This window comes from Mastigoproctus giganteus, chromosome 7 (assembly GCF_048544385.1).
Source record: "Mastigoproctus giganteus isolate SK-2022 chromosome 7, ASM4854438v1, whole genome shotgun sequence".
In the NCBI taxonomy this organism is placed as follows: domain Eukaryota; kingdom Metazoa; phylum Arthropoda; class Arachnida; order Uropygi; family Thelyphonidae; genus Mastigoproctus; species Mastigoproctus giganteus.
Window position 1 is genome coordinate 216,407,525 of NC_143581.1, and position 12,243 is coordinate 216,419,767.

At 33.9% G+C, this 12,243-nt stretch overlaps 1 protein-coding gene across 3 annotated transcripts in view; it reads left to right on the forward strand.

Annotated features, from left to right (window-relative positions):
• The window catches only part of garz (Sec7 domain-containing protein garz), a 229,355-nt gene that overhangs the window by 24,916 nt on the left and 192,196 nt on the right, over nucleotides 1-12,243 (forward strand). For all 3 annotated transcript variants that reach the window (XM_090378119.1, XM_090378118.1, XM_090378120.1), the window contains exons 2-5: nucleotides 258-401; nucleotides 9,152-9,350; nucleotides 10,219-10,443; nucleotides 11,020-11,126. In XM_090378119.1, coding sequence (XP_090234245.1) covers nucleotides 300-401; nucleotides 9,152-9,350; nucleotides 10,219-10,443; nucleotides 11,020-11,126 — 633 coding nt within the window. In that variant the 5' untranslated portion in view covers nucleotides 258-299. The remainder of the gene's footprint in view (nucleotides 1-257; nucleotides 402-9,151; nucleotides 9,351-10,218; nucleotides 10,444-11,019; nucleotides 11,127-12,243) is intronic.

Below are 12,243 nucleotides of genomic sequence, written 5' to 3' on the forward strand. Positions count from 1 at the left end.
GACAGTGTTGAAAACTAGTTAGGATCCTTACTACAGATTTGAATAAAGAATTGTTTATTCAAAACCATGCTTGTAAATAAAACTTGCAGAGTACTTACAAAAACTATTATACTTACTCCACTGCATAATATATTTTTGATATAAGCCCTTATTTTGTGAATTGCCTCAAATTTTTCATAATCTTAAACTGAATGAATTATATTATCTGTAATTTTAATTAGATATTTTGTTTATTTCTTTCAAATAATTAACATTAGTGAGAAGAAGGATTTTATGTTTTGGTCATAAAAAAAAAAAAAATGCCAGCCCCAGAGAATGGAATATATATTGTGGTGGGAGAGATGACCATGGTGGTAACAGCCATGCGTAAGGGCAGCCGTTGGTCTTCCCATAGCCATCAGGTCAGTATAGTTATTTGTATTTGGTATATAAATATATAAGAACAAAATGTTTCTGGCATAAAAACAGATTTGTTTTTTTTTTTTTTATTTTTGTCCTTTTAAAATCTGTAAATGTTGTTTCATAAAAAAAAATATATATTAAAGTCATTTCTGATTCTAGGAAATTTGGATTCTGGAAATACAGTAATAACTTGATTAACGAATCCTCTGGTAACGAAGCTCCTTTATAACGAAGTCGGCAAAAAATGGCCAGGGATTTTTGACATACCTAGAACTCACTTCATGATAAACAGAGCAATGGTTAATTGTCATTGATATCATTGTACCTACTGTAGTTGTTTTAATATATTTTATTAAATACGTAATTAAATAATAATTTCCCAGTATTCACGAAAATGTAAAACAATATCTTTAGAAACCAAAATACAGATTTTAAGGATAGAAGCTGGAGAAAAGAAATGCCATGTAGCGCAATCACTGAGGTTAGCACAATCAACTTTAAAAACAATTTTAAATCAAGCTGATAAAGTTAAGCAGTCTGTGCTAAATTGTAGTGACATTACCACATCCAAATTAACACAACACACGTAGTAGCATTATAGAAAACATGGAAAAAATGTTAAGGGTAGATGATATGACACATCATCATATGCCAGTCACTCAGATGATAATTCAACACAAAGCATTAAACTTATTTAACTGTATTTGTTAACCATTTAAAGACCCAGGAAGCTGAGGAAACCACTGAGACTTTTGTGGCTTCTTGTGGTTGGTTTGAGAAATTCAAAAAACGTGCAAGAATTCATAGCATTAAACTGATGTGCGAGGCTGCAATGCCAACATCCAGGCAGCAGAATTTCCTGCACAACTGCAAACCATAGTAGAACGAGGAAAATACCCGCAGAATTTGACATTCAATGTGGATGAAAGCAGGCTATTCTGGAAATGTTTTCCTTCCAAAACTTTTATCTCCCAAGATGAGAAAAGAGCTTCCGGTTTTAAAGCAGTCAAAGACCGATTAACACTGTTGTTGGGCTCAAATGTGTCTAGGGGATATGAAGCTAAAATCAATGCTTGTTTACCATTTAAAAACTCCTCGAGCTATGAAAGGATTCTCCAAATCTGAAGAATCATTTCATTGCTGGTAATATGGAAATCAAATAGAAAGGCCTGGGTGACAATGGACTTGTTTACCGATTGGTTTGTCAACTATTTTTGTCTTGCTGTCCAACATTATTGTGAATGAAATAATTTTGAACCCAAGGCACTTTTGCTACTGGACAATGCACCAGGTCATCCTTCAAATCTTGGCTCACTTCAAACATGCATTCCCATTGAAGTGCCGTTTCTGCTGCCAAACACAACTTTGCTGCTACAACCAATGGATAAGGGTGTTATAGCAACCTCTAAAGCCTACTATCACTTTTAGTCACCTGTTGAAGCTAATGATAAAACACAACAGTCGATCAATGATTTCTGTAAAAATTACAACATAACGAAAGCAATCAGCAGTATCAAAGAAGCCTGGAATGAAGTGACAGATCAGTGTCTTAATGGTGTTTGGTGACAAATATGGCCCAATGTTGTTACAGAATGCGATGGGAGTAGAATGTGAAATTCCTGCAATTAGCACAGAAGTTATTCAAATGGCACACGCAATAGGCTTTTCAGAAGTCAATGTAGCTGACATTCAGGATTTATCAAGTAGCCATGGTGAGATACTATAAACAGTTCAAAAAATGAAGAAGAGGTTCCCCCAAAGAGGATATTAACAACAGAGACCTTTTTTTAATTATTTAAATGAAGTGATTCATGCCTTAGATGTCTTATCAGAAAATGATCCTGATTTTAAACGAAGCTGCATCATGAAGAGATCTGTTTTAAATTCTTTAACTTGTTATAGCGAGATGCTATGCAAGTCATAAGAAAGGAGCAAGACAGTCGACCCCAGATGCAGTTTTGCTCTTGTGAAGTTTTCTTTAATATTTTATAATATAATATGCATGTTCTCATTTCAAATAAATTTATTTCGAACAATTTGTACTTATTTTTTAAGTGTAGGAACATATCCATATTCTTGCTATGGTATTTCTACTTCCGATAATGAAGTTTCTTATAATGAACTAAAGTACTGGAATGCATCTGCTTTGTTAAGTGAGGTATTACTATATATAAAATAATATATGAGGGCAGATTGAAAAATGTGGACTCCATGTATTATTCAGTGTTAGGGGGTATTCTTAGTCTTGGAATTAGTTGCTATTATAAAATATTGTCCTCTACAATCTATACATCATCTACATAGTTCCAGTAATATTTTAGTGATGTGCTTTAGGCCATTTTCAGAGAGTACAGCTGCCAAGCAGTGTTTTTCTTCCATACTGCTCATGATGTTTTTGTGCACACAAATATTTTTTTAAGTTTGGAAAAGCCCAAAAATGATAAGGAGTGAGATCTATGCTTTAGGGTGGGTGTTCTAAAGGTGTTCTGCTAGTGCTGAGTAGGGCATCTAGTGCCTCTTGGGTGATACAAAGTCATACATTATCCAGAAAAAAAGATTTTTTTGTGAATAGCTCTACTCAGTTGTACTTACAACATGTTAGCATATCCATTTATGGTTCAGTTTTCTGGGTAAAACTGCTGTAAAATCATTCTTTTAGCATAAAAAAAAAACAGAATCAACATAAATTTTTTGGCTGGTTAATAGTGCAAAATTTTTTGGTAGGTGGAAATTTTATACTTGGAAGCGTAAAGATTTCCAGCATTTGGAACTGCTGGATTGCTGCTTAGTTCCTGGTCTACGATGTTGTATCCATGATTCATTGTCAGAAGGGGCAATTGGAGGTTTGTTCCTGTGTCACAAATTGTTGATAATTTCTCACTTTTGTTTTTGTTCATCTGTTGGAACATCCAGGGCCTGTCTGACTCAAATGCAGGATATGTTTTATACTACAACACTATCATGACACCGTTCAAAGGAAATACTCAATTTTGCTACTAATCCTTGCACTGATAGTCTTCTCTTTAACATTTGTTCTGCTCTTGCAACATTTGCATCTGTTGCAATAGCAGTTGGTTTGTCACCTTTTTGCTGATCCTTCACAGTAACTTCTTCACTTTTAATATGTTTCCATCATCACTTAAATACTGCCAATCTTTTGAGACCATTGGTTCCCATAGGCCTCTCTTACCAAGAGAGGCTTAAGTTCTGCAAATTGCAGTGGCTGGAGACTAGGCACCTGCGCGGTGATCTGATTGAGATCTATAAGGCCTTGAATGGGTTGAGCACGCTGAATTCTGATGGGATCCTTCCACTTGTTCAGATTACCAACCTACGGGGACATAAGTTCAAATTAAGAAAGGACAGATGTAGAATAGATGTGCGGAAATTTGCCTTTAGCCAGCGGGTGGTTAATTGCTGGAACAAACTTCCATCTGTCGTTGTGGAAGTTGATATGTTAAATAAATTTAAGGAGGAACTGGACAGGCATTTGGAGGGAATGGTGTGATTTTTTTTTTTTTTGGCTGATGCTGCATAAGCTCCTATACTTGCTTTCTTGCATCATGTGCCACTACTACTACTACTACTATTATGTTATATGTTTTCCTCACCTTAACAAAAAACTGTGATTCTTTGTCATACAGTAACAGAAATTCCTCACAAAACAGTGCTGCACAGCAATGAAACAGGATGTGATGAAGATCACACTTGTACCAACTAAAGAAGGATTATTTTATCATGCTGTGCACTCCAAATTGTAACTATAGCAGCAGAAGCGTTGCCATTCCATGTATTTTCCAATCTTTCCTTGTATTCCAGTAAATGTATATTAAATAAGTTGAATTAATTTTAAATAAAAACGTCTTCTAAGTTCCTTTCAGTAAGCTCAAATGGTAGTTTTAATAAATACAAATGCAAATTGGGACTGTTCAAGTAAGTTTTTTGGAAGTTTCTAAGATTTTATTCAATAAAAGGGTACATCAATATAGATTCTAAGAGGACTGATGATTTTTGTGGTAGAAAAGAGCGATGCATGAGATGATTTTAAATTATGAGTGGGCCTTTAATTCTGTTGTATAAATAAATTAGTCTGTATTAAAGTTACTTGTGGGATTGGTCACGATAAGGCAGATTATGAATTCTTTAGCAACACGCACAGAATAATAGTAAGGAATCATTAGCTTATTATGTTAGCAGTAAGTAAAGGGAAAGAAATCAAATCATATTGGCCCATTTGATACCTATAGTAACAGTATCAATAATCGTGAACTATTTGCGGATAAACTGATTAAATGTTTTAAATCCGCTTCACATGTGAAAAAGATTTTAATCTTAAGGATACCGGGCGCCTCCGTAGCCAGGTGGGAAGGAGCAGCAGTGCGTAGCACACGCTTCTTAATTAGACCGGGGTTCGAGCCCGTCACCACCAAATACGGAGGATTCGGAAAGGTCAAGGGAATGACCACCGCATATTCCCGGAGCAATATGGCCTTAGTTGCTAATGCTCCTAAAAACCAAACAATAACAATAACTTAAGGATACCAAGTTGGAGTCAGGGCAAAGGTAAAGAAAGCCTGCACGAGAAGCACGCAAAAGTTCAATGAAATTTACTGGTAAAAGTACTTTGCCGTAGCGGCATTTGTATTGTTGCTTGCTCGGTAAACTGACGGTGGGTGTTATTGGTCAGGAGTATAAATTGAATCCCATGGGAGTTTGAAACCATCCCAAAGTGGAGGGGATAATCGGACCTTTTTTCTTTAGAATCACTGGTGGACTAGTGGATAAATTGTTTATTAAGAAAAAAAAAAAAGCAAAGGAAGCACAGCAAACTTCGAAAAAGTACCGGCGAAACTACGTTACGAACATTTTTTTTTTCCCAATATGACTCTGTTCGTGATTCAGTTAGTGATTCTAAAGAAAAAAACGTCAGATTAACCCCCCCCCCCACCACCACTTCGGAAGGGTTTCAAGCTCCCATGGAATTTAACTTCTACTCCAGACCGATAACGCCCACAGTCTGTTTACCGAGCGAGCAACAGTACAAATGCTGTTAAAAAACATACTTTTACCAGTAAATTTCATCAAACTTTTGCGTGCTTCTCGTGCAGGCTTTCTTTACCTTAGCTGGAGTCAGATGATTTTATGATAACTGAAAAGTGACTAGAAGCAAATTTGTTATTATTAAACGTGAGTGAGTTACCAGGAGTGAATAAGAAGCAAATTTATTATAATTAAAAGTGAACAAGTTGAGTTACCTGATGAAATCATAGAAAAAAAAAAAAAAAACTATTCAGTTATATTGAAGGAAAACAACAAAAGAATTAATCAAACCTCACCTGTTATGACGAGAGCACACCTTGGATTCTAGCAGTGTTCATAAGCAACTCTCTTGACTAGGGAATATTATGGAATCCTTAGTTCAAGGACATAAAGTCGAATCTAGAATTTGTCCCCCAACAAAGTTATGCTGCAATTAAGGAAATTGCAGCATAACTTTGTTGGGGGGGGGACAAATGTGACTAATTTGATCAATATGTAGGTGTCACAAAAGAATTTGATTTTCAATCATTTACTTATATCTCAGTAAAGCTCCACATAAATGATTGTTGTTCAGTCATTCAAGTACAAACTGGAGCATTAAAGGTAAGTTACTAGCGTATAGGTTAGTGCAATTGCATCAGTTTAATTTGTAGCTATCTGTCAAAGTAGTTAAGTTGACATTGTTTTAATTATATCTCATATTGTGAATACCTTTACATTGAGTTGCCATGGTATTGCACTACCTCGAATAAGTAACGCTTCCAGTGGAGAAGACTAATGTTACTTAGGTTAATCTTTACAAGCTGGTACACTTCTGATTGATTGTTGCGAGTAAGAGTAATTGATATGCCTAGCCCGCGCCATGGTTAGTCTCGGTTAGGATGGTTATCTCCCATCTTAATGCTGTTTTAATAGCAGAAAATGAGTTCTCTATTTTAAAACAGTGCTGGGGGGATAAACATCCTAAGACTAACAATAGCGGGCTATTCATATGCAGTGACGGCATGCCTCTTGCAACGATCAACCAGAAGGGTACCAGCTTGTAAAGATTAACCATTACTTATTCTCATCGGATACCACCACCCAGATGGCACCATTTTGAAGCTTATTGGCTTCTCATTGGTTGGTGGGCAGGTTGTTGAAATAGTGGCAACCCAGTTATGAAATATAACTCGACAATATGAGAGATGCCTGATGGTGTGTAGTATTAGTATAGACTATAGAGTATTTTAGGGCAAGAGCCCTAAACAATATGAGATATAATTAAAACGATGCCAACTTAAATTCTTTGGTGGATGGCTACAAATTAAACTGATGTAATTGCACTAACATATATGCTATTATATACTAACATATGTGCTTTAATTTCTTCATCATTCTACCATGTAGGAAGAAATTAAACATGTTACAGCATATCTCAGAAAATGTGGCAACCCCCAGAGGATTATCGATAAATGTATCTGAGAAGTGGAGCACGGACGTAGAGAGCCATTTACACCCGTTGCCACCGCATACATTTCCTACTATCCGGGCCTAACTGAGCATATAACTCAGGTGTTGCATGATTGCCAGACATGCTGTGTGCAGCTACCAGGGCGGAGGTTGCACACAGTTGTATCACAGGTTAAGGACCCCATACGAATAGAATGTCAAGTGGGGTCGTGTATGAGATAAGATGCCCGGATTGTGGGGAATGTTATGTTGGTGAAACAAAGTGTCAGTTTAAAGATCGTTTGGGGGAGCATATGAGCGCGAAAAGACCGCGGATTATGGGAGGTCTGCTGTGGCAGAACACCATCAAATCTCTCCCGACGAAGCTGTTATGGTCAACTGGGCACAGATTTTGGGACTGCAAGTGGCTTGGGGGCTTGCGGATTTGCTCCTCTGAGAGCAATACTTAATAGAGACAGGGGAATCTGCATTCTTCCCCTCTTCAAGGCTGTGGTTCTTGGATGGGATGAACGGTTCTGCCTGGCTTGCTCCCGAGCTGTTTCCGGTTCCAGTGCACGTGGGGAGAATGCCCATGCTCCTATAGAAACAAGTGCTGTGAATCCTGAGCCTGCTGATATTTAAGGGTGTGCTGTATGATAAGCTTCACTGTTGAAAAAGGAGGTGGATGCCTCTGAAAGCTTCAGAGGCATCCACCTCGGTATTTTAGCACTTTTATCGGTGTTTTATTGCTTTTATCCTGTGTTTTATATACATTGTTTATTGTAATTTATTTTATTGTATTTTAAAATTTTCATATTTTATTGTACAGACAGTTACCTTTTTATCAGTTTTATCCAGTGTAATTATATTATTCATTCTATTTATTTCATTTTATTTGTATCATTATTATCTTAATACAACACAACGCTAATTTATTTAATAACGGTTGGTGTAGGATTGTACAGTTATTGTGTATATATACATACAGTACTAACTACAGATAACACTTTGTAATCTGATATTTCTGTTTACTCACTTTTTTTTTTTTTTTTTTTTTTTTGAGGTTGTAAAAGCTAAAATACTAAAAAAGGATGTGTCAATCAATAACAGAGAACACGGCATGCAGAAATTACAACTAACAACGATTCTGAACAGAGTTTTTACAGAGTTTTATTTTACTGTACTGTAGTTTTCTTTTAAAAGGAAGCAGAAAATTTTAGCAATTCAATCAAAGATTGAGATTTTAAACAGTCTTTCAAAGGGAGAAAGCGGGTCTTTGTTAACAAAATTTTACAAGGTTAGTTGGTGGTTGTAATACGGTTTTAGGAGCATCAGCAACTAAGGCCATATTGCTCCTTATATACTGCCTGTAAATTGTGTGTTCTGTGGTCGATTTTCTGTTTGTTGGATGAAAAACCAGAGTTTTCAGGAGGAAAAAACCATGCTAGCCTCGCCTGAGAGAGAAACTAACTCAGCCACATTGTGAAAAGGCCCATAAAAATTCTTCACATCATTGACGGGACTTGAACTCGGGTCTTTTCCACCCCTGGTGTGGGGAGGGCGGTGATTCTACCAACTGTGCTATCCACAAAGACTTATGTGGTTGGAAAGTTAACCATAACAGACATTAAAAACAACAAGGAAAAATTTTTAAGGTTCGCATCGAAACTTGATTCAGATTGTGCAAAAAAAAAAAAAAAAAAAGAGGAGAAACTAAGAACAGCTAATGACCCATCCCTTGAAGATGCTGTTTGTTTATGGTTCACACAGAGATGAAGTTTGGAAGAATATCTGGACTTTTGTTGTGTGAAAAGGTGTTGGATTTTAACAGGAAATTATGTGATCCCTCAGATTTTAAAGCTAATGCTTTTATTTCTAAACTTACTGTACTTTTTTTAAGTCTCCAGAACAGTATTTTTGTTTGAAAATCTGAACAAATCGGAAGTCTGAAATACCCCCTCCCAGTTCGGATTATCGACACTCTACTGTATATGGAATTCATATTTCTTTTCAAATAATATTTTTATCATTTACATTAAATTTTCATGATAATTATGAAAATTCCTTTACGTATTGGCGTAATTGTATAATTTTATGAAAATACATAAAAACCAAGACATTTTCTTATTGCAGCTTATATGAACTTTTTTTGACTTTTAGCCATTATTCTTACTGTGGAAGAGTGTATGTATTTCTGTTTGTTTCTTTGTTTGTTTGTATGTGTGATAAATTTTCATTTCTCTGAAATTGGTTCAAGTTCATATTGTGGCTCCATTAGGAAGAAGAACAGGATACACTACTTCATAACTTCTCCAATTTAAAGGAAGTTTTAAATCATGTAAGTGATCTGTCAGACCTTGAACCCACAGAATATTTGACACCTTTTCTTGATGTTATTCGGTCAGAAAATACCACAGGTCCAGTCACAGGGCTAGCTCTATCAGCTGTCAACAAGTTCCTTTCTTATGGTTTAGTTGGTAAGCAGCCATTTTACATTCCTTATTTTTGCAAAAATTTATATAAGAATAAGTTATACAATATAGCATAACGTGATGCAAGTGTGTTAGAAACTATGGTGTAATTTGTCTATTTTATTTAATTATAGGTAATTACTAATTTATGAAAACAGATTTAATCAAAATGTAATCTTTTCAGCTCTATCAAAATATTTTTTTTTACATTAACATTTTCACTGAGCATTAAATTTTTTTACACATTAACATTTTCACTGAGCATTAATTTTTTTTACACATTAACATTTTCACTGAGCATTAAATTCTTTATACATAATTTAAAAAAAAAAATTTTGATCATTAGTTTTTTTATCATCAAATACATTGATGTAATTGATGGTTTCACAGTGGTTTTCTTTCTAATTGAATTTAATTTTCTTTAGAAGCCAGACAATCCATTAAAAGATATAAAATTTCTTTATTAATTTTCTGTTTCTTTGGTATTAATATGCATGTATATATGTTTATTGTGAGTGGGCTCTATGGGGTACACACATGTATATATACGATTTTATGTATTAGTTCCTTGTGGTACAAATATATATGTACATTTTGTTGTTTGCTTTGTTTATGAGCTTTATGGCACAAGGGCAATATTGGAAGGGACGAGATTTCATTAAAAAAGTTTAATTTTTTAATTTATAGCACTTTTCTAAAGTTAATAATAACAATTATGAAAGGGAATTCATAATTTTTGAGCTATCACAAAAACTTTGCTCTCTAGTTTCATTTAGAACAGTGAAATCTATTGCTTCATTGATTGTTTTGGAATTACATATTTTTAGTCTCTTATCATATTGCGAACTAATAATAGCTTTTTTCATATTTTCAGATAAGTGCACAACTGCTGCTTCAGCCGTAGAAAATATAGCAGATGCTGTCACTCATGCAAGGTTTGTAGGAACGGATCCTGCTTCTGATGAAGTAGTGCTTATGAAAATTTTGCAAGTTCTACGTGTTCTCCTTCTTACACCTGTTGGATCATTACTAAGTAATGAATCTGTCTGTGAAATAATGCAGTCCTGTTTCCGCATATGTTTTGAAATGAGGCTTAGCGGTATGTTATTTTTAAGAGTTATTTCATTTGAATATTAATATAGATAAAATCTCATTATAATGAACTTCAAGAAACTATTCAAATTATTTCATTACATTGAAAATAGTAAAAAAAAAAAGTAGAATAATTTTTTTTTAATTTTAATATTCACTTATTATTCAGGTACTTCATTATATTTAAACATGAAAAAAACCCACTATAATAGGTTTATAATTAAAGCAAAACTTTGTAATTATTATGTATATTGAATAAAAATTTTTTTGTAAAATAATAAAGTAAAATAAAAATAAGAATTGACTTTATTGAAATAACGTCTCAAAAAAAAAACTTAAATCACATCAGTATTAGTTTTCCTTTAGAAAATTAATGAATTCTGATCATGCAAGATTTTTTGTTGCACAACTGAGTAAAAAATTATTAATGCTAACTAACTGCCTGAACATTAAATTGGGAACATTAGATGTGGTGAATAGAAATTGATATATCTTTTCTATACTTGCTTTTCCTGTCTGTGTTTTATTTATTTTGAGTTCAGTGAAACTTATAGTTTTTTTATTAAATTTATTCTTTAATAAGAATTGCTGCGTAAGTCTGCAGAGCATGCTGTTATGGATATGGTACAGTTACTTTTTGCTCGTCTTCCTCAATTCACAGAAGATCCAAGGTGGACCTCTATGAAAAAGGTATTTGTGCAAAAAGGAAAAGAACCTATATATATAGTCAGTATCTAACTTTATGTAGATACAAATTACATTCAGATATTTTTATTATATCAATACTGATATGAGAATGTCAAGGAAAAGCCATTTTTTTTTTTAGTCTAATGATAAAAAGTGATAAGAGCTTGAATAATAGTTTGGTTCCAGTGTAAGAAAGTATAATATATTAAAGTTTCATTATTATTAAATGTATTAAGTATTTTATGTTTGCAAAAGATTATAAACTAAATATCAACTTTTCTATTTAGTTTTAAATTTTGTCCTGCCCTTTTTCAGTTTTTCATTTCCCAGTTTTTCTTCCTCAATTCTGGTACATTGGGATTCAGATTCAAGAAATTCCAGAATTCTATTTAAAATTAGCTACATCACTGGGATGCAAAAAAAATTAAATATAGATTAAAATTAGCATTAATAAAGTAAACATGACTAAAATATGCTTACAGAATCGATTTTAAATGTGGTATGATGCTACGAGTATACTGTGTTTTGTAAATGTATTTTATTCATACGTGGTACAATAAAACTAAAAAGATAAACTGATAAATAATAGAACATAGTTTATTATAACTCATATTAGAAGTGTAGTTTCTCCTAATATTTTTTGCTGCACCATTTACAATTGCACTGCCTCATATGACTAGTAATGTGAGTTGAAAATATTCTCCAAAAAAATTATTCTCAAGAATTATCCATCATTACAAATGACACTACGTGCTACCCAGTTAAGATCATTCAGGCAGTCTTATCAAAGATTTCAGTCCTAAAAGTTTTTACATATAATGAATCTGCTCCTTCCAAATTGTGCCAGAGCCACTTTTTTTTAAAAAAAGGGACACTGCCATGATAGCCTGAAACAGGCAATGTCACTTTTTAAAATAAATGTCAGACAAATAACAAAACAAATAGCTTATTGGCAGTGCCATTTGTTTGACTAAATGTAGCGATTCCAAGGTACTCCATGAGAAAGATTGATTTTATGCTATTGTGAAACATAATTTGATGGCATTTTTCTATATAGTAATTAATTGTAGCCCTGAGACATGCTTGTCATTATCATTAGTCATTTAGTTAGCTATATAGT